The sequence below is a fragment of the Moschus berezovskii genome, chromosome 23 (genome assembly GCF_049115385.1).
Source record: "Moschus berezovskii isolate FMDL1 chromosome 23, NW_MosBer_1.0, whole genome shotgun sequence".
NCBI classification, from domain to species: domain Eukaryota; kingdom Metazoa; phylum Chordata; class Mammalia; order Artiodactyla; family Moschidae; genus Moschus; species Moschus berezovskii.
In genome coordinates, this window is record NC_142482.1 from 53,899,945 (window position 1) to 53,922,959 (window position 23,015).

The following is a 23,015-nucleotide window of genomic DNA, read 5'->3' on the forward strand; positions in this document are numbered from 1 at the left end:
GTCGCTACGAGTCAGACATGACTGAGCGACTTCACTTTCACTTTCATGCATTGGAGAAGGAAATGGCAACCCACTCCAGTGTTCTTGCCTGGAGAATCCCAGGGACGGGGGAGCCTGGTGGGCTGCCGTCTGTGGGGTCGCACAGAGTCGGACACGACTGAAGCAACTTAGCGGCAGCAGCAGCAGCAGCCAGGAGTTGGTGATGGACAGGCAGGCCTGGCGTGCTGCAGTCCATGAGGTTGCAAAGAATCGGACACGACTGAGGGACTGAACCGGAGACGCCTCTGTTCGGGTGCTGCATCCGGTAGACGAGCCCGGCCCCGCCCCCAGCGCGTGCTGGAGCCCCGCCTCCCCGCCCAGCCCCGCCCCCAGCGTGCCCGGAGCCCCGCCTCCCCGCCCAGCCCCGCCCCCGGCGCTGGCCCCGAGCCTCGCCTCCCCGCCCAGCCCCGCCCCCAGCGTGCCCGGAGCCCCGCCTCCCCGCCCAGCCCCGCCCCCGGCGCGGGCCCCGAGCCTCGCCCTGCGGGCAGGAAAGGGCGGACTCGGCGCCGCCGCCCGCGCTCGCTTCTGCCGCAGGTGTCGGGCGGGGGCCGCGCGTGACAGGCATGAGCGCGCTCCCGGGCCAGTGACTGCGTCGGGGATGGACTGCGGCTTCGTCGCGGCCGAGAGGCCGAAGTGCCCGCCCGGCCGCCGACGGCTCCTGCTTCTGCTGGCCGCCGGCCGCGCTGGAGGCCCAGGCGGCCGCGGCATCCGCGCGCGCCGCCTCCTGCCCGCGCTCCCCGGCGCCCCGGCGGCCCGCGGCGGCGCGGCACGCGCCTCCCCGCCGCTCCTCCTCCTGCTGCTGCCCTGCCCGCGCCGGGCGGCCGCGGCCCCGCGCCGGCCGCCGGCGGACTGGGAGCGCCCGCGCGCCGGGCCCCCGGCCCCCGCGGGCCCCCCGGCCGGGCGCGGCGGCGCGTGCAGAAGCCAGCCGGGCCTGGCCCCGGGCCTCGCGGCGGCGGCGGGCGCGCTCCCCCGGTGCCTCGGCCGGGTGGCCGCCCTGGCGTCCTCCAGGAGAGGTGAGGGCCGGGCCGGGGCGGCGGGAGCTGGGCGGGCCGGCCGAGGTCTCCGCGCTCCTCCCGGGCGTGGGGACTGTGCGGCCCCGCCGTCTGGGCCACGCGCTAACTTGGGCTTCCCCAGACGGGAAGGTCCGGCCCCTCCGGGAGGCTGGCGCCCGGTGCACGGCGCAGGTTGTGACTGATGGCTGCGGGAAGGGAGTGCGTACTTCTGCAGATCGCCCGGGTCGGGTGCACACACGGCGAGTAGTAGGCTTGCGATGGGAGGCGCAAAGCTGTGAGAGACGAAGGGATTGTTTCACAGTTTAATTTCAGACCCTCTTTTGGGTTCGTTACTCTGCCTGGCATTTTTCCAGGTACTTAGGGTGTATCGGTCAGCAAACTCTTTTCCTTCTTGGAGCTTAATTCTAGCAAAGGAGATTATATGTATATAATATAATAACATATTATAGAAATATCATATATATTATATATAATTATATATGTATATAATAACATCTGATAAATGCTGTCAGAAAAAATAGAGGGGGTAAAGGTTGGGAAGTGGAGTGGTCCTCCAGTTATTCATGTAAATGGAGTCCTCCTAATAAGCTTCATTGAAAAGTTGGCATTTGATTAAATACTTTGAGAACGTGAGATCAGTCACTCCCCTGCATGAGATGAGGAAAGTCTAAGCAGACTCAGTGAACTATCTTGAAAACTGTTGATTAAAAAAAAATAATAATTTGGGGTAATCGTTATTTATTAGCGAAAGTCTAACTTTTGGGGGCTCCAAAATCACTGAAGATGGTGATCTGCAGCCATGAAATTAGAAGACGCTTACTCCTTGGAAGGAAAGTTATGACCAACCTAGATAGCATATTAAAAAGCAGAGACATTACTTTGCCAACAAAGGTCCGTCTAATCAAGGCTATGGTTTTTCCAGTGGTCATGTATGGATGTGAGAGTTGGACTGTAAAGAAAGTTGAACGCCGAAGAATTGATGCTTTTGAACTGTTGGAGAAGACTCTTGAGAGTCCCTTGCACTGCGAGGAGATCCAACCAGTCCATTCTAAAGGAGATCAGTCCTGGTTGTTCATTGGAAGGACTGATGCTAAAGCTGAAACTCCAATACTTTGGCCACCACATGCGAAGAGTTGACTCATTGGAAAAGACTCTGATGCTGGGGGGGATTGGGGGCAGGAGGAGAAGGGGACGACAGAGGATGAGATGGCTGGATGGCATCACCGACTTGATGGACGTGAGTTTGAGTGAACTCCGGGAGTTGGTGATGGACAGGGAGGCCTGGCGTGCTGTGATTCATGGGGTCACAGAGTCAGACACGACTGAGCAACTTAACTGAACTTTGGGGAATCTATACATATACATCAGTGGCTCTCCCTAACCACACTGATGGCTATTTAAAAAAATGTTTTCCTCAGCAGAAATGCTTGGTGAATGTTGGTTGCTTCTGAAATTTAAGAATATCCTTGGCAGGGCAAGAAGCTGGTTAGTTTCTCACAAAGCATGGAGAGTTGTGTAGGAGACGGGAAATGAGTGGTCAGCTGTCAGTGTGCTGCAGAAATTGTGTCTTTATTTCTGTACTTTGCCTTTTGTTGCTCTTTTTTTGACAAGCTAGTAGCTTATGATTTCTTTTCCTCTCAAGATCCCATGAGCTAATGAGAATTTTGTTTCTTGGTCTTCAGTCTAGTGGTCTGTTTGGTGTCCAGGATTCTCTGTAGAGCTACTTAGACCGAAGGATGGTTTATGAATAGGAACTTTGTGCTTAGTTTCTTCCTCTGTCCAGGGCTGACTCTGGGCTTCTTTTGTATATGCTTTTGATGTGCTGAAGGTTCCCAAAAGAGAATTACGTATCAGAGCTCAGTTTCCTTGTTTCCTGGTTATTAATTCTGGGAATTCACGGTTCTTGGACCTCAATTTGTTGTTACAATGAAGAAGGAAAAGTGGGCCAGAGCTGCTTCTGGTGCCATAGTACTACTGTGTCCCTAGGCCCTGCCCTGTGATGGAGGCAAGATGGACTTCACCTCCTATCAGCTGGGGTTGGAGGGTCAAGTGGCACATGACTAGGCCGTCTCCATTTTTCAGCCAATAATATTTATTTAAAATAAGCTTGCAGTATTATTTTAAATTACATGAATGATTATTGTTGTTAGAGAAAAGGAATTTGGGACTAGAATAATCGCATCAAGCCAGTTCTAGACACAAATATTTTTAAGCTCTCTAACCCATGGAATAGTCCAGCATGGTTCTGAAATGGGTGGGGTGGCCTGTGAAGAGACCTGTAGGAGGCGTATTCATTCATTCACCTGCCATCCAGCCAGGGCTGTTCTGTACCGGGGTCTCTTCTCATAAAGGCCGGTTTTTGCCCAGGGCTGGAAATAAAGGATGAAAACAGAGGTGTCAGGTTTCAGTGACCTCACTTACATGGAAATGGAAAACTGTAGGTGAAGAGGAGAAATTAGTTCATCTCAAACTTTCTTTGTAGACAGTCTACAGATCTGGATCTAAGAATTCATACAGTTGGATATTTTGTTGTTATTTCTGGCCTGCAATGTACCAGGACCTCTGCTAAATGCTAGTGATACAAAAATAACTGACTGGACACTCCTGGGGAGATTGGAATGATATAGACATGGAAATAAATGTAGTAAGTGAATGATAGGCTTGTCTGTCCTGGCTGAGAACACAGATAAGGAATACAGGCTGCTCCCTTACCTGGGAGGAGTTAGCAGAGAGAACCTTACAGGGTAGCATAATGCCCCACCGGGAACATAATGGGCGCTTAGCACATTGTCAGATTAGGTGAAGAGGGGTAAAAGGGATGCTTAAAATTCACCAGTTGGGAAAGGGGAGCAAGCCAGCTTAAGGAGGAGTAGAGAGTCTGAAAGTGCAGGAAACAGAATAGCCTAGGTGGCCAGAACAAAAGCTAAAGGGGTGAGTGGGCTAAATTAGGATGAGCTTTGTGTGCCTTGTCAAGGGCCTTATACTGTAGGCGAGTGCTTCTTTGAATCTAAGCAACTCTCAAGGTTTTTGTTTGTTTTTGTTTGTTTTTACTGTTTGATGCACACATACATACAGTAGTTGCTGTATTTTATATTTTGTTGGTCTGCAAACAGTGCTTGGTGCAAAGTGATTATTGGTTCGTAAGGTCCTGTCCATGTCACATTTTTGCTTACTTGGAATTTCCTTTGAATGTTTAGGGGATGAGAATAAGAGTTGATCAGCTGAAGGACGTTTAGGAGAGCAACTGAGAAAACCTTTGAACTCTGAATTAATAGATGACTATTCTGTCTTCTCTCACTCTTCTACACCTGGCATCTTAGAAAAGTAAGAACAAAGATGTAGTAGTAGGTTTTTATATTCAGTTCAGTGCAGTCGCTCAGTCGTATCTGACTCTTTGCGACCTCATGGACTGCAGCATGCCAGGCCTCCCTGCCCATCACCAACTTGTGGAGCTTACTCAAACTCACGTCCATTGAGTCGGTGATGCCATCCAACCATCTCATCCTCTGTCATCCCCTTCTCCTCCCACCTTCAGTCCTTCCCAGCATCAGGGTCTTTTCCAATGAGTCAGTTATGCGCATGAGGTGGCCAGAGTATTGGAGTTTCAGCTTCAACATCAGTCCTTCCAATGAATAGTCAGGACTGATTTACTTTAGGATGGACTGGTTTTTACATAGCTATGTTTATTACATTTAATTGAAAGATTTTTATTTTAGATTGCCCATCTCTCTTTTTCTTTTGCTGCCAATTTTAGTATGCTTGTAAGAATGAGAAACTATTATGTTTAAATGGCCTTTCTTGATAAAAATTGCAAGTTCATTTTGCAGTTGTTCCCTGTCTTTTTAAAACTATTTTTATGGTTTGTGGAATACAAACACCAGAAAACTATTACTATGCTACCTCCTTCAAATGAGCACCAGGAGGGACTTCCTGGGCTGTCCAGTGGTTAGGACGCCACCCTTCATGTAGAGGGGCTGCAGGTTCAATCCCTGGTCAGGGAACTAGGGTCCCACATATCATGAGGAGCAGCCAAAAAAAATTTAAAAAAAAACAAATGAGCATCTTGAAACAAATTTGCAAAACAGGTTGGACCTGTGGTTAAACGCACAGAAATTCATACAACAGGTAATATATGAATTGTTAGAACATGTCTCCCCAAAGGTAGACTTTTTCAAAGTCAAGGAAAGAAAACTACAGACAAATATCTGTTATGAAAATACTAGCAAACCAAGTCCAGCGATACGTAAGGAGGTCAACACCATGACCAGTGGGCTTCCATCTCAGCAACAGCAGGTTCACGTATCGTCAGAAAACCAATTTGTGTAGCACACCACATTCACCGTGTAAAGGGGGGAAACCACGTGATCGTGGGAAAAACGAAGAATTTGACGAAATTCCATAATCCGTTCGTGACCAATTTGGATCAGAAGGAACCTGCCTCACCTGATTAAGGACATCTGAAACACCCATAGTGAACTTCATACTTCATGGTGAAAGACAAGATAATTTTCCCACCAAGGTCAGGAACAAGGATGTCTGCTCTCACTATTCAGTTGAACGCTGTGCCAGAAGTTCTGGCCAGTACAGTTAGGCAAGAAAATGAAAAGGCGTCCAGATTGTAAAAGAAGAAGTAAATTATCACTATTCACATATGACATGACCTTGTACATGGAAAACTCTAAGGAATTCATTAAAATACTTTCACAGCTAATACCCAAATTTAGCAAGATTGCAGGATACAAGATCAACATACAAATTGTACAAAAACAAAACTCAGTTGTATTTTTATATACTAGCAATGAATAGTCTGAAAAATCTAAAGAACAATTCCAATAACAGTAGCATCAAAAACAATAAAATCCTTAAATTTAACAACAACAACAAAAGCACAAAAGTTATATTCTGAAATCTATATATATCATTATTAAAGGAATTAAAGACCTAAATAAATAGACACTCCATGTTCGTGGTTGGAAGACTTTAATATTTTTAAGGTGGCACTATTTCCCCAAATGGACCTACAGATTTAACACAATCTCTATCACAGTTCTAAGAAGGTTCTTTGTAGAAATTGATAAGATATAATCCTAAAATTTATATGGAAATGCAGTGGACTCAAAATAGCTAAGACAATCTTGAAAAAGAACAAAAGGAACTCACTTCCTGGTGTCAAAACATATTACAGAGCTACAAGTAATCAAGAAAATGGGGCACTAGCAGATGGACAGATATCTAGATCAAAGGAATAGACTGGAGAATCCACAGATAAACCCACCCACTTAAAATCGGTTGAATTTTTGATGAGAGTCACAAGACAATTTAAGGGAGAAAATAGTGCTGAGACAACTGGACATCCACATGTGAAAGGATGAAGTTGAACCCCCATCTCACACCATATACAGAAACTGTCTCAAGTGGATCAAAGACCTAAATTTGAGCACTAAAACTGCAAAGCCCTTAGAAAACAGAGGTAAATCTCTGTGCTCGCATCAGCCAGTGGCTTGTTATTTGTGACCCCAAAAGCAAAAGGACCAAAAGAAAATGATAAATTGGACTTACCTTAAGATATATATTTAAAAAAAAACAACTCTCAGTAATAAAAAGATAGCCCAATTTTTAAAAAATGGGCAAAGGATCTGAAAGTATATTTCTCCAAAGATGTACAAATGGCCAGTAAACACGTGAAAAGATATTCAGCATCATTAACTGTCAGGGAAATGCAAATCAAAACTACAGAGAGATCCCACTTGACACCCACTAGGATAATTATAATAAAAAAAAGATAATAACCGTGTTGAGGATGTGGAGAAATTAGAACCTTCATACAGTTAGTCCTTCAACTGATGACTGCGTTAAAAGAAGAAAAGAACTGGTGTATCTGTACAATGAAATATTATTCGGCAATAAAAGAAATAAGATACTGACATAGAACACGGTGGGGTGAACCTTGAAAATACCACTCTGTGTAAAAGAAACCAGTCACAAGATATCATATACCTAATGACTCTGTTCAAATGAAACGTCCAGAGTAGGCAAATTCATAGAAACAGAAAATAGACTAAGGGATTGCCGAGGTTGGGGGGCACGGAGTAGGAAAATTAGAGAGAGTAGCTAGAGGGTCTAGGATTTCTTTGGGATTGATGAAAGTGTTCTAAAGCTAGTTGTGGGTCAATTGCACAGCTCTTTAAATATACTGAAAGCAACTGAACCATGCATTGAAAATGGGTGAGTCATATACTTGTGAGGTGTATCTCAATAAAGCCGTTGTTAATTAAAAAAACAGGCTTTTGAGGTATGCCTTTTTTTTTCCCCCTGATGCTGAGTTGCTTTTGTTTACCATCAGGTCCTGTTTTGAACCATAGTGTCCTTTCCTTTCTAGAGCTGAGTCTCTGTGCTGGGAACCTACAGCTGGACAGCAAAAGGAGAGAGTTCGCCTCTTCCGGGGCCAGGAAGCTCTACTTTGACACCCACGCCTTAGTGTGTGTCCTCGAGGAGAATGGTAAGCCTCTGCCAGTCATCACTCGGTGCCATCGAGAAACACTGTACCTTACGGCTTCCTGATGGTCTTACCTCATTTCTCATATTTCTCTTTGACTTTGAAGTCTACAGGTCACCTTTTGATCAGTCTCCATTTTTTTAAGTCCTTGTTTTTTTCTGTTAAAGGGCATTTTTGCTTCATCAATACAATTGCGACTTTTCTCCTACATTTTCTCTTTGTCCAAGTGAAGGGTATGTTTATAACATCACTCTGGAAGTATAGTGTTACAGGTTAAAAATTAGACACACGCCAGCAAAACTCAGGAATGACTTCTAGGACAGCTGTGTAAGGCCAGAAGGGACAGTTTTTTTCCTGTGAAATCTCGTGTGCTCTAAAATTTTTCGTGAAATTAAAATGTTGCGGAGCAGCAGTTATTGATCATTTCAGCTTACTGTGGTTTTTAAAAAATATTCATTCTGACATTTCCTCTCACTGCTGTTGAACCAACTGATGTAAAAGATTACTCTGATATGTATGGCAGCTATTGAAGTACTCTTAGTATATAGGTAGCCGCCTCATATTTAATCTTGACAAATGCACAGTGTACGTTTAATACATATTATATTGATAATTCCTTAAACCGTGAACACATATGCTCTCAAACGCAGAATCTCAGATACCACAGCTTATTTTTTGAAGTAAATCAGTCTGTGCTATTGTATAGTCATCCATACAGTTGTGCGTGTTCATATCTGAAAAGCCGCCCTGTGTTGATGTGCTTTGTCTGCCCAGAATACAGTGATGGGGTGGGTCTTTCTGTGCGTGCGTGGGTTAGTTGGAAGCTCTGGGTTCAGGCTCTGCCAGCTTCCAGCTGCGTGGTGTCACAGTCTTTCTCCCTTCTCAGTTCCCAGCCCCGACCTCTGGAGCATGGGTGTACTCAGAATTCCAGAGAGCCCTTGTGAGTGTTAAGTAATGTCCTTGAATGCACGTTGGGAAAACTGTCACATGCTCTGTGATAATTTTTACAGCTTTTTCTTCTCAATCTTGAAACAGTCAACCTTTTCCACCAAGACTTCTTTCTACTCAGAAAAGTAGAAGTAAGAGGGGCATCTAAAATTATCTTGATAAGCAGAAGTCTTTCCACTTTTCTTTTTCTTTCCTTTTTTCTTTTTCATGGACCTTTTGTATTCGAAGTAACCAGTTGTAAAAAAGACATTCCAGAGATAATAGGAGCATCTCTACATGGACTGGATGTCTGATGCTGTTAAGAGGACGTCATTCATTTTGTTAAGCGTGACTGTGGCCAGGTAGCTGCAGTGGACCCAAAGCCTTTCTCCCTTGAAAGGTGGGGTTTGTTTCTCCTCCTGCCTTTCAGAATCCATTTATTTATTTTTGACAAATTAAAAATAATAGATGTTGAATGTTTCAACATATGTACTTCCTACTTTTCTTGATTTAAAACCCTGGCCCATGAGTATTTGCCTGTTTCAAAACCAGTGATGTGAGGACCCCAGTGGGTGTAGGATGTAAAAGTGCTTACATAGATGATGGCTGGGTTAGGGTAAGACCAGGAAGGACCCCTTGGGAAATGTTCTGTCCTTTATCCTTTTTCCCCCCCTCTGGAGTTATGTCTCCTGATTCACAGAACTTCCTCTGTCTATGATCACACTGGCCCTGATTTTGTCCCACCTCTCTTTCCTATTGTTACAAAGAATTCATTTGCATCTGGGATCCCAGAAGTTTTCAGGCTTAACTTCTCCTTATTCTTATCTTTTCTCCTCCTCTAGGTGGTTCTAAATTATAAGGCTGTAAAATTTATCTCTTTTCTTATCAGTGTTTAAGTCCACTTTGGTTTCTCTTTTTCTTTTCTTTATAATCCCCAAGCCTAATTATGTTGAATTATGAACTCTTATTAATAAATTTTTAAAATTGCAAAAGACTTGTTGATTTTTTTTAAATTGGGAAAACAAAAAAGAACCAAGAAAAACTACCCTGAATCCCCGTGCCAGAGCTAAACTGTTAACATTTGAGTGATGTTTTTTGCTAGCTGTTCATGACCCACACATTGAAAATAAAAGGATTTTGAATAAAGTGAAAAGAATAGGTTTTTGGAGGTTTTTTTGTCTTCTTTGAATTTCTTTGTTCTTTTTCAGTATAGTCCCATGCTTAATCTCATCCAGATTGAATCAGGTATAACCTTATCCAGACAAATATGCCATATAAGAATCAGTACATTCTTCTGAAGTTCTTATCCGTTCCGTTTTATAGATGAAAGTATTTAACAGAAAGAATTATATATCAGGTACTTATGCATCTTAAGTATTTAAAATTAAGCATTTTAATTAGAATTTTCAATGTGAAATATGTTAGCACCTATAGTTATTAAAAATAGTAGCACAGCTAAGTTGAGTCTTTATGTAATTCAGTTCAGCGTCATTTATTGAATATAAAAGAACATATTCCTTCCAATTTGGGCTTTCCTCACTAGTGATTGAGGAAGATTGTGGAGGAAAAAATGTAAGAACTGATTTTGTCTTTTAACATTAAATTAACAGCTGAATTATTATTATATAGCCGTTGACTTGACCTATTCGTGCTGGAAATAAAACTTTCTCTACTTAATGTAATTATTTTTTACTAATATATACTAATTTACTAATTTAAAATTAAGGAAGTCATATCCATTTTAGAAAATTAAGACAACACAGAAGAAAATAACAGCTCCCTAGACTCTTTCATAAATTACAAAAGCAATAATATATATTGTATAATATCTGTATTTTTGAGTCTTGCAGCTTTTCACTTGACCTTGCACAGCAGGTATCTCCTGTCATTCTCTGAAAACATGGTTTTTGACCCCTAGGAGGGACGTCAGAGCTCAGCCAGCCCCAGCCCTCATTTTACACGAGGAAACAGTGTAAATCATGTGTCCTACTTGTCCCAGATACATCATAGCCTGTGACTAGACTCCACCCTCTTGCTGTGCTAAACTTTCCAGCTGTTTCTGAATTCAGACATTCACCTGCACGTGTAACTTTGTATTTTCTCCCTTTCTATGAAGGATTTTTTTTTTAAATTCTGACAACTACAGTCTCCCGAGTAATTGTCTTTGTGTGTTTGCCTAGGGTTTACTACTCAACAAGCAGAAGTCATCGTATCTGCCTTGATCAAGATCATGGAGGCCAACATGGATATCATCTACAAAGATATGGTCACCAAGATGCAGCAGGTAGCTTTGCCGGGGCTCTTGAGCAGATTGAGCTAGTGGGCCACCAGGGAAGTCCCAGCATATAGCAATTTTAATATAGACAAGAGGCAAATGGCTAGAGTGGCATAAAATATATTTATTCAGAACTATTTTTTCAACTTCTGTAGAATCATTAAGTTTGAAAACTAACTCTTCTAGTCGACTGTGCAGTGGACATGAGTTTGAACAAACTCTGGGAGATGGGAGGCCTGGCATGCTGCAGTCCGTGGGGTCGCAAAGAATCAGACACAACTGAGTGCCTGAACACCAAAATGCTCTAATAAACGGAGATGTGGCTGGAATTATAGCTGGTGGTCCTCTGACTGCCACTGTTAGCTGTGAGTCATCTGGTGCTGATGCTGGCCTTGAGTTCTTCCTCTTTTCTCGTTTCGAGACAGAGGAGGACCTTGCTGAACCTCTTTCTATGTGCCCATGTCCTGCTTTCTCATTAAGACGACCCCAGGTTGAGATGGTGGGAGGTGGACTTCCTAGGCCAGATGAGGTTATGTTTCATTTTTCTTTTCCCAGGAGATCACTCTTCAGCAAATAATGTCTCAGATTGCTAACGTGAAAAAAGACATGATTATTTTGGAGAAGAGTGAATTTTCAGCCCTCAGATCAGAAAATGAGGTAAAGCTAAAGAGCCACTCATATTTATCAAGTGTTTTTCTATTAGGATATGGAGATATAATGTGCGTACACAAAAGTGTACCAAGAGGTGTACACCTCAGTAAATTTTCAGTATGGACTACCAGTCAGATGAAGAAGCAGTCCTTGACCGGCACCCCAATACCTGCTGTCTCCCGATTCTGGTCACTCCTCCCACAGCCAAAACCACAATCCCAGCTTACATGGCCGTTAACTGGTTTTGCTCTTCCAGAACTTTATCCATGGAATCACAAATGTGTCTTGCAGCAATAGATCACTCTCTTTGATCGTTCCCAGTATTATCGGAACATGCTGCATTATTCTACTGTCATGCATATTAGAGCTGTTTCCAGTTTGAGGTTATTATGAATAAGTGCTGCTGTAAAATATCTCTTCATGTCTTACTTAAAGTGTGGGCGTATGAAATCAGTGTTTCAATAGGTACTGCCTTCACGTCTTCCTCTTGTTTTCAGTCCTATTTAGAGTCCCATGAAGGAAGTTCATTTATCACCTGTTAGTCTTGATCTTATAAGAACCCACCTAGCAGAACACTCCTTCTTTTGCTAGAAAAAAAAGATAAAGTTTGAAAGTATCTTGAAGTCATTTATTTGAGGGCAGAATTGGTTAAAAGGAAACATGAAAGAGGTACTAAAGCATCTCTGGAGGGAATTGAGACCATTGAAGACAGTTGTGTTACTAGTGTGTGGCCTTCAACATGAATCGAAACCCCGCAAGACACACCGTGTCTATAGTACCATCCTGGCATGACTAATGATCATTTCTGCCTCTGAGACTAATCAGTTAAACGGCTGTGTTCTAAACATAGCTAAATTCATGTTGAGGAAAGAACTTGAAGAACTTGCTCATAAACGCATGTTGTAATATTTGTTTATTACCAAGTTTTATGTTTTTCTTCTAACCTTCCAACCATATCCTTGACTGACTTCTTTTTAATGTTTTTTTTAGAAAATAAAACTTGAGCTCCATCGGTTAAAACAACAAGTAATGGTAAGATCCTCATTCCTGTTTGCTTGCTCATTTATAATTACATTAGTTCAGTAATAAGTATAATGTCCAAAATATTTATGTGTTCTTAAAAACCTACTTCTCTGTTAAATATTTGTGTGATGTGTCTTAAAAATACATATTGGAAGATTTAACCGAGAACATAGCCAAAGAATAAGTTACTGATGTCTGTAACCAAATCCATTAAGAAAATTGTGATGCAGAAGGAAGGAAGTCATTTTTACATAAAATTTTTCTAAAACAGCCACATGGAATCTTTACATTCTCTTAGGAGAGACTGTCTTTAAAAGGATTACATGTGATTTTAAAATGCTGACTAATGCCAGCTGCTTGATTTTTTTTTTTTTTAAGTGGAAAAGACGTTGGTGTTAAATAAGAAAAAGGTTTTGATGAGTGTCAGGAAGCTTTATTTGAACCAGAATCTAATATTTCACTTGAGTCCATCTCTGCTTTCCAAAGTTGTCCAGAGAAAAGCTTGATTCATAAATTCCACAAGGTGGTTGTATCAGGAATCTTGATGTTAAAAAGCAACAGTAACCCGCTGTGATCTGACTTGAACATAAAAGGGGATTATCTGTATAAATAACCAGGAAGTCCCCGCATACATGGTTTAACCATTCTCTTGACCTGACTCGTCTCCAGCTCCATCTCTCCACACACGCCCGGCCCCTACCCTCGACCCCTCCAGTGGAGCAGAGGAGACAGTGGACCCAGGCTCATATCTGCAAGGCTTTGGATCTCTCACTTTGGATTTCTTTCTGTCTTTGATGTTTGCCCTCCCACTAGGATGAAGTGATCAAAGTCCGAACAGATACCAAATTAGACTTCAATCTAGAAAAGAGCAGAGTGAAAGAATTGGTATGTTTCTTTATTTAAAAATAGAATATGAATTAATTTCTTTGCAAGACAGAACACTTGGTCAAGTCTAAGGTTATTTACAGTTCATAAATACTGTTAAATATTTACCTGTATATGATAATCATGGTGTTTCTTTATTTCAACTGTATTTTGGATTAGGACTTTAAAAAGTAACATTAAAATCTTGGTCAGGTCAAGTTTGAATCTTGTTTGTTTCAGAGATACTAAACTATTTGTCACTTAGACATGAATAAATTGTTTTATCTTGATCTCTTTGATATTAACTTAAATCTCCACTGGTCCTGATTTTGCAGAAGTTAAGTTGATTATCTGACTTGAATCATATTAAATTATAAATATTAAATAATGTTAAATTCTACATTAAAAGTTGAAAGTTTGAAAACTATTTCCATATAGTTTTTTTAATAGAGAAATCTTAATGAATTTTTTTGCATTGTTTTGAAATGCAAATTCTAAATGGTTCTTTAAGTTACACTAAATTGAAATTTTCAATTAGGAAAAATAATTGAAAAGTAAAACTTTCATTACCAAAAAGATACCACAAAATATGGGTTGTAAATAAGCAGAAGGGATATATATATGTATGTATGACATATATTTGTTGTTGTTTACTTGCTAAGTCATGTCTGACTCTTTTGCAATCCCATGGACTGCCAGCTCCTCTGTCCATGGGATTTCCCAGGCAATTGGGTTGCCATTTTCTTCTCTAGGGGATCTTCCCAAAACAGGGATCGAACCTGTGTCTCCTGCATTGGTTGGCAGGTTCTTTACCACTGAGCTACCAGGGAAACTCCCATATGATATACAAAAGAATTATTAAGCCAATGTTACCTGCCTTTCTAGTCTTGAAACACCTTTAACCATGAAGAGGCAATCACTTAGTATTGCTAAAATATATAATGATCACTAGCATATGACTAGTTTCTAGAAGACGAAAAGCTCCTTTGGTTACCTTTGACCTTAAGGGTTATATATAGGCTTAGCAGGAATTCTGAATCCACTTGTAGGAAGATGCCTCTAGCAACAAAGTCAGGAAGAACTAGATCTCAGAGATTGGGAGATACGGGCTGTGAGCATGGATTCAAGTCAGTGAATTTGTGTGACTTATTAACCTAGCTAGGGCTTCCCTGGTGGCTCAGAGGTTAACACGTCTGCCTCCAATGCGGGAGACCCGGTTCGGTCCCTGGGTCGGGAAGATCCCCTGGAGAAGGAAATGGTAACCCACTCCAGTATTCTTGCCTGGAGAATTCCATGGATGGAGAAGCCTGGTAGGCTACAGTCCATGGGATCACAAAGAGTCAGGAGCGACTGAACAGAACAGATTAACCTAGCTGAGAAATCCTTTTTGGAAATCCTAAATTCAGATTACTCTGAAGTGCAGGACAGCAGTATGCTAGTCTGCAACTAGCATGAGTTTAACATTCCCTGAGGAAGATGAGCTATCCAAGCCTCTCATTCTTTTGTTTAATGCACTTAGAATACTGTTCCAGCAGCATTGACTGTGGTGATACTCACAGCCAGTTTCACATGTAGGATAACCCATGAACCACTTTGGGTGGAGGGGTATGGTTCCCGATAGCTGCTACTTTTCTAACCATGGCAGTGTCGAGATTTGGTCTCTCTTGTGGCTGAATCAGTATTAGTGGGAGCTGGGATTTTAAGGGATGCAGAAAATCCCATTCCACCCTGCCCTCTGGTGGTCATCTGGTGCGTAGCTCCCTCTGAAACCCTGGAGCGTTCTTTGGTCCTACAAGTAGTTCTTGGTTTGGGGATTGGGTTATTTTTTTTAACTCCTAAACAATGCTTATCCCCCTGGTAGTCATAGGGGGATATTTATAGCTCGAAAGTTTCTAGAGACTTCAAAAGCATTAATTTCACCCCTTGAGAGTCCCTTATACCGCAAGGAGATCCAACCAATCCATTCTAAAGGAGATCAATCCTGGATGTTCATTGGAGGGACTGATGCTAAAGCTGAAACTGCAATACTTTGGCCACCTCATGCGACGAGTTGACTCACTGGAAAAGACTCTGATGCTGGGAAAGGTTGGGGGCGGGAGGAGAAGGGGACGATGGAGAATGAGATGGCTGGATGGCATCACCGACTCTGTGGACATGAGTTTGAGTGTACTCCGGGAGTTGTTGATGGATAGGGAGGCCTGGCGTGCTGTGCTTCATGGGGTCACGGAGAGTCGGACACGACTGAGCGACTGAACTGAACTGATAACAACAGTGTTAATTTATTGAGGATTTTTTAAATTCTTCCCTTAAATTACAGATTTTTATTTGCTTAGGCAAATCCTGATGCTTACCACTAAAGAAACATGCCTGATTTTGCTCTCAGTGTTGACAGAATTACACAGTCATTAACAGCAAAAAAGGCAAGATATCATTTTAATTCTGAATAGAACTAATCAATTCCCTTAATAACATTGGATTGTGACAGTGCCCACATGGGTTTGTTTTTTGGTTTTTTTCGATTAAAACCAACATGTGATGGTTTAATGTGTTTCTTGAATCTGCGTATTTACAGTGTTTTATAATCAGAAGGCAACATCTATGTCACAGAATAATCTTGAAATTATTTTTTCCCATCTTTATATATTTTCTCTTTTGTCTCAGTTTCAAATAGTGCCAATTTTGTTTGTAGTTAAGATGGGTTAGCTCCTAAATTGAATTGTTACCCTACTTTTTTCAACCCTCCCGAAGCTGAAAAGCCTATGACTCAGCATCCATCTAAATTGGTCCCAGGAAATGCTGTTATAATAGTGGGAGGGACTTAGAGACATCACAGCGAAAAGATGAGAAGAAAACCAACCGAGAGGGGTAAAGGATGACAAAAGGGAATCTAGATGTTGAAGCAAAGAGTGAACACAAATAAGATTAAAAAAAAAGATCAAAAGGAGAAGGCAGGTAGGCTGCCTAGGGGTGACTGCTCGTGGTACATATTCTTGGAAGTACTGAGACCAGAATATTTAAGGTACCAGAGACAGAGGAGAGGAATAAATAAAGGAATAAATCAGAATCTGACCTGTGTTCCATGTTTGTTTCAGTATTCGTTAAACGAAAGGAAGCTGCTGGAAATAAAAACAGAAATGGTGTCACTGGTAAGGATAGATTCACTTTCCACCTTGCAGAACTGAAACTCTGCCCATTAAACGCACAGCTCCTTCTTCCTCCCGCTGGCTGCCTTCATTCTATTTTCTGCCTCTGTGAATCTGACCACTCTCGGTCCCTCGTGTGAGTGGCATCATATAGTATTTGTCCTTTCGTAACTGGCTTATTTTGCTTAGCTTAATGTCCTCAAGGCCCATCCGTGTTGTAGCATATGTCAGCATCCCCTTCCTTTTTAAAGCTGAATAATATTCCCTTGTATGGACACACTACACTTGATTATTATGGCCATTGTGAATAGTGCTGTAACTGTGGGCATGTGGATATCTGTTGGAGTCCCTGTTTTTAATTCTTTTGGGTATACATACCCAGAAGTGGAGTATCACGGGGTTTTTTTGTTACTTAACAAAATACTTCGTTATTTTAATTGAAGAATAAATAAGGAATGGAGTTTGGTTTTTTTTTTACTATATTTTTAATTTATGGCATGCATAACTTCTTTTCCGTCCTTATTACCTGGGACCTCTGAAACCTGGAAGAGACTTCCATGAGAGAATACTAAACTCATCCTCTGGAATATTTTACTCCTCCACACATTTATTTCCTTATTCATTACCTGAACTATGCACCACGGGGGACTACTTACTTGCCCTGGGATTTTTAGTGAAGTATTTCCCATGCTTTTACACATTCACATTAATGAACCTTTACAAACCCTTTATAACAGCCAAACTCACTACCCTTTGGATGTTAACTATGTATCTGGTTTAATTTATATAATTAATTAATAAGTTAACTAATTTAACCATGTATCTGGTTTATTATATTTGGGAAAGAACTCATATAGGCCCTTGGTATAGCCAAGCCTCATAATAAAACATTTGGTATTTGAATTATAAAAGAAGAAAACTTTTAAAAAATGTGAATAGAAATAGTGTCCAGCAAGCACTGTTGCTTTTAGATTACCTACCTAAGATTCCATTCATTTTTTAAAGCATGTTTTGTATACCTTTTACTGAGAGGAGTTCAGAAGGAGGAGATGTATTCATTGCCATTGAGAACAGACCAGCTTCCTAATCTTAATCTTACTTGTAAAGCTGCCTATAATTTATAAAAGCTTTCTTCCATCAGTAAACGCACTTGATTCTCCAAACAGCCTTTGTGAAGACAGGGCCAGTGTTACTTTTTATCTTTATTTCAAACTGAAGGAAACAGGCCTAGAGATACCTAAGGCCCTGACTAACAGAATATAGCATGAAGCTAGTAGAACTCAAGACTAAAGCTCAGGTCTCCTTAATCTGACCATGGGTGTACCTTGACTGCACCCTGTCGGGGAGGGACTCAGGGACTGTCGGCAGAGGGGACAAATCCAGTGTGGTTTAATGCTGTGAATCTCTTTGTTTTAAAAGCACGCCCAGCAGGATCGGACCGTCACACAGACAGACAGAAAGATAGACACCGAGGTTGCTGGCCTGAAAACCATGCTTGAGTCGCACAAGCTTGATAATATTAAATATTTAGCAGGTAAGCCGTCTTACATTTAGATAGTTAAAATGAACTGAAGATAAATAAAATTGTAAAGTTTTTTGGCCGAGCCTCCATGATCTTAGTTCCCCGACCAGGGATCAAACCCATGTGCCCTGCAGTGGAAGTGCAGAGTCCTGACCACTGGACCACCATTATCCCAAGATAAATGTATAAATTAAGTCACAGACATATTCCATTTCATTGATTCTAGCACATTTTTTTCATGCTTTAACATCTCTGAAATTAGAAGGCATCTTACAGTTTCCAATAGATAAAGTATCATATTTTTTTTTTCTTTCTTTGTAAAGTACATGACTTTGTTTGCTACTACTCATGGCATCTTAAATTTGATGAGATGCTATCATCAAGCTGTAGTTATTGGTAATTATTTTTAGTGACATTCAAGATGGACTATTTTACACATAGTTGAGTTGTGATCTTTGTACTTCGGTGGGTGACACTTCTTATAAGGAGTTATTTTGCTTTCACAATTTTTGAGCCAAAAGAGGGAAAGAAAATTCACGTACCAAAAAAAAAAATTACTTAACCATTATTTTAACTCAAATTTAACATTCTGGATCGATATTTTGGAGTAAAATAGTATTTAAAAGTAGAATTTTGCTCACAGAGTTAAAGAGTGTGTCCCTCTGTGGTACATGTGCATTTACTTTATGACCACAGAATTCTTGGGATTCTATCCATTTATTGAGAAGTTTTCTTGGATATTGAATGCATTTGTCCTTTGGAGATGATGATATCAGATGTGGGTTTTTAATAGGAAGGTGTTTCGTGGATTGTGGCACATCAGTGAACAAGCCAGGTTTCTTGGGTTTGGTTTTACTTTCTTGGAGGATAAATGCCTGTTTGTTTGTTTGTTTGTTTTTTCAGTAAAATGATGTTCCTGCAAGTAACTTTTAATAGAACTAATACTGTGCACAATTGTTCTTTTTCTTCCAGGATCTGTATTTACGTGCCTAACAGTAGCTCTGGGATTTTATCGCCTGTGGATATAATAAAGTGTCTACTTAAAGAGCATTCTATTGTTCTGCCTTAAGAATATCAGATTCTTGCTGTATTTTTTTTTCTCATTTCTAATTATAATGCTGATTTTTTAATTTAATGCATATTATTTATTTTATGCAAATGATGGACATATAACCAAGGCAAAGAAGTAAGAAATTTCATAACTGCTTCTTTCATCTCTTCTATTTAGTTAACTTTATAACTCTGAGTGGTGGACAAAGCAAGGAGGACTCCACTCCCCTGGACCAGTGAACTCGGTCTAAATTGCAGGACATAGCAACAGTGGATATGTGTATAACGCTGCAATTTTAAATCTGTCTCATCAAGGATTGGGGGGTCATTGTGCCTTCATGTAAAGGCACAGGAGCTTTACTAAGTGCTAACCAAACCAAGAGCATCGAATCTTCCTCACCCTGACATCACCCGGTCCCTGGGTTAGAGGTGGTGTTTCAAGTCCAGCCAGTCGGTAGCCTCATGCTACGCTGTACTTGACACCAGAGAGAGATTTTTTTTTTTTCTTTTAGTTTCCATTATCTTCGTTATTATTCCGCTTACTGTTTATGTGCCTTCCAGCTGGAAAATCCTGTTGCCTGATGAAGTATTATGATTAGGGTGGAGACTGCCTCAGCCTCCTGCTGTGCAGACTTCCTCTGCCCCCTCCCCCTCACTGAGTCCCTTCTCCTCTTCCTCTTGATTTGAGAGCTATCATAATGCTCCAGGGATGACACTGCCTCCCTGGAAAACGTGCTCACTCTCGGCATGGAAGTCAACTTCAGTGCGTGTGATCGTCACCCTATGGCCTTCTTCAGCTTTGTACACGATACAAGGGAAGCACAAGGTATAATGTCTGTAGCAATACTGAGAGTTAGATAGTGTAGGTGTTACTCAGAAATTTCTTTAATGAAGACACCTTTGCCCATTACGAGCTCAGGTCATAGGCTTTGAAAATTAGAGAATTGTCCTGCCAGGTATCAGCCTAATGTGGGTTGATTTCTTTGATTGTTAAAGACATTCTCATAGCGACCTTACCTCTGCACTTAAAACAGATTACAACTTGGGGATGGTTTGGAAATGCACATTCTCATCTTACTTGAATGACCTGCGCGTAAAGAGAATAAGCATTCAAGAAATGATGACATCAGATGTCTCCTTCCTGTCTTTCTCACTCGTGTGTGTGCATATCTGTGCGTACCTGGTCCAGTGGAAAAACCACTTAGAGACTTCGGATCACACTGGTGGAATAAAGCGCCCATCATCACTCTTCCATCCACAGCGGTGACTGAGTTGTCCTCTGTCCTTTGGATGCCATTTCTAAACTTTGTAAGTCATTGCCTTGTGCGAGAATATTTGTGTAACTTAAAGAGTCTGAGCTCCAGATAAGTATGAAAATCAAATACGCTGGCATTCGTGGTGTCAGTTTCAAAGTGAAAACGAATCTTTTTTCAACTAGATCCAAAGTTGTCTTAACTATCGCAAAAGAGACTTTATCAATATATTCTTTCCCTTTCAGAGAAGGTTCTCCAGAAAATACATTTAACAGTTTAACAATTGCCCTAAGTATTAAAGAGTGAAGTAAGTGACCTCCCGTTAAGCCCACCTTTGCAACATGACTTTGATTAGGGAGAGCCAGAAGGAGGCTGGAGCACACAGGCTCCAACAAAAGAAAGTCCCAGGAAGAAAAAGCACTGTCTGCAGCTCTGTTTCAAAGCGAACACCAACGCATTCGCAAAGTGACCTTATATTCTGATAAAATATTTTTTAACATTCAGCTGGATGACTTTCTGTCCTCTGCCAGAAGTATTCCATGTGACATTCCTCCTAGTGAGGGTGGGCCGCACCCACCTGTCACTTGGTCCAGACCATCACTGACTGCAGTGGAGTCCTTCCAAGTACCTGCCCGCGCCTCAATGGCCTTGGGAACGATGAACTCTCCTCTCGGTGGCCTGGACTGCAGGTTCGGGACCGTGTTCTCTATTTAGTCAGATACATTCTATTTAAAAGCACAGGAGCCAGAAATGCAAGTATACCCTTCCCAGCGCTCGCCCAGACGTCTGTGACCCTGCACGTGGCTGCAGCCGGATGCCACGTGACAGTTCCTGAGCTCAGCTGGCTTAGAGGAAACTCGGCATTAGCACTTGGAAGGGAGAAGATGCCCGACGGAACTCCCTGCGTCTAGCACATGGGGGAATTGGCCATAGCAAGGTCCTGAAGATCACCCCTCCAGGAAGAGGTTCCTAACCCTGAATGTCAAGTGGCCTGAGTCCTTATTTCCTATTCATGCATAAACCGCTCAAAAGGTTCCTCGTACCTTCTCTACACTCCCCTGCTTTTTATCTTTTTAAAAATAGCTTAAACTGCAGCCCGACTCCTCTCCTGTTCCTTTCATAAGCCAGCCTGTTTGTGTGTATGGTTCTTTAGAGGAAACGTGAATTCTGACTTCCTTGCTGGTCTCAGCCCTCCACTAAGTACTTTTCCAGCTCGGTAGCTAACAAAACTACATTTGAAGATGTTCGTCTTTCCGCTTAAGTACCTCAGTCGAGAAGTCTCTGATTCAGGAAGAAAGGCTTGACTCAAACCAGCCATCTTGCTCTGAGCTCTTTGAAAACCAAACTCCTGAGCCGCAGGGTCTGTGGCCTGGCCTGGGCCGTGTCCCTTTGCTGCTGCACAGAGTGACGAGCTCTTTCTTCCGTCCCAGGCTCCTCTGCAGCCTCTCCTGCTAACTAGCTGTGTCAGCGTTGGCAGGGACCTTTCTCCCCCCGATATGCCGTGTTCTGAGAATTTTGGCATCATTCCTGAACAAATGTTGTATAGACTGCACTGTGGAACTCACGTCTAGAAAACTGGCTCTTAACATACGTTCATCACATGTGTTGTGACTTTTCTGACACTGGAGCAAAAACATGTTAATCAGGAGTGATTTATTCTTTATAGGAAATGTTTGAGCCTGTTTAGCCTTTTATCAGGGTTTCATTTGGAAAATACCAACCTTCCTGCAGATTTATAACTTATGTTCCTCTCATTATAACCCAAATCGTTTCTTAACCCTTTCATTACTTAAGCAAATGTTCGGTTACGTTTTACTGTATAACAGAGGGGGCCTAATATTGTTCTGATCTAAAATAAAATATTTAATCTTATGTGATTAGAATACTCTTCTGTCTGTTCACATTTAGAACAACTTCTGCCTACACTGTTTCTACTGTTTTTTCCTTCCAGTTGTGTATGATAATGATGTGTCATTTTAAAAATCTAAAACCTACACATTTGGATTTGCCTACAGGATACATTTGAAAGTGGTTATTTGATTTAAAAAATAAATTTTTATTCAAAAGACTCTTATTAGCATGCTTGGGGTGAAGTGTTTTAACTCCTTGTTTGAGGGAAAATGCAGTTTATATGCAAGTTTCTACAAAAGCTGAAGGTCAAGTTACAAGTGATAGAAATCCGAATCAGATGAGCTCGAGCAAAGAGTTTGCTTTGCTTCTCACACATGATCAAAATTCAGGAAGAGCGAGACGAAGGTGCCGTGGGAACTCACCTCCCGGCACCTCACATTTCCACTTCTTACCGGGGTGGGCAGTTGTCTCACACCAGCTTCGCAGTGGTGAAGTCGCCAGCACACGCCCTGCGACTTAGCGTGGGAGAGTTCCTCCGTGAAAGGGCCTGGAAGGAAAAAACCGAAGCAAGCGGAGGAGGGGTCCTGAGAGGGTTCTCCACGCTCTTTCCCCAGGACCCACCTGTTCCACACAAATTCCACCTCCGAAAGGTGGGGCTTTTCTGAGTCACCTGCACAGCCTTAGCTTCTGTGTGGCAGACGCCTGCTCGAGAGGGAAGCAGACGAATGGCTTGAGGAAGCAGATAAATGAGAGAACGCCTGGAAACTAATTTTGGGCCCCTTTCATCTTCTCCAACCAGAAACCTTTTCCTCAAGTTAGGGAGTCACCGAGAACTGAGTAGATTCGAGGGGGCCATCCAGTTTCTCAAAGCCCCTAACTGATCCACAAATGCGGCCTTCCTGCGAGAG

The 23,015-nt window shown here is 42.0% G+C and overlaps 1 protein-coding gene across 2 annotated transcripts; it reads left to right on the forward strand.

The window, feature by feature from the left end:
• The first annotated feature begins 499 nt into the window (after positions 1–499).
• Positions 500–22,330, forward strand: MCUR1 (mitochondrial calcium uniporter regulator 1). 2 transcript variants are annotated; one of them, XM_055406695.2, is made up of 9 exons: positions 500–1,052; positions 7,432–7,551; positions 10,656–10,759; positions 11,306–11,407; positions 12,392–12,433; positions 13,238–13,309; positions 16,381–16,434; positions 17,851–17,965; positions 18,926–22,330. In XM_055406695.2, the coding sequence occupies exons 1-9, from the start codon at positions 638–640 to the stop codon at positions 18,979–18,981; spliced, it is 1,080 nt and encodes a 359-aa protein (XP_055262670.2). In that variant the 5' UTR covers positions 500–637; the 3' UTR covers positions 18,982–22,330. The 2 variants fall into 2 exon arrangements, with proteins under 2 accessions (XP_055262670.2, XP_088687243.1); XM_088831117.1 differs by having other exon boundaries at positions 19,182–22,330.
• Positions 22,331–23,015: the final 685 nt, after the last annotated feature.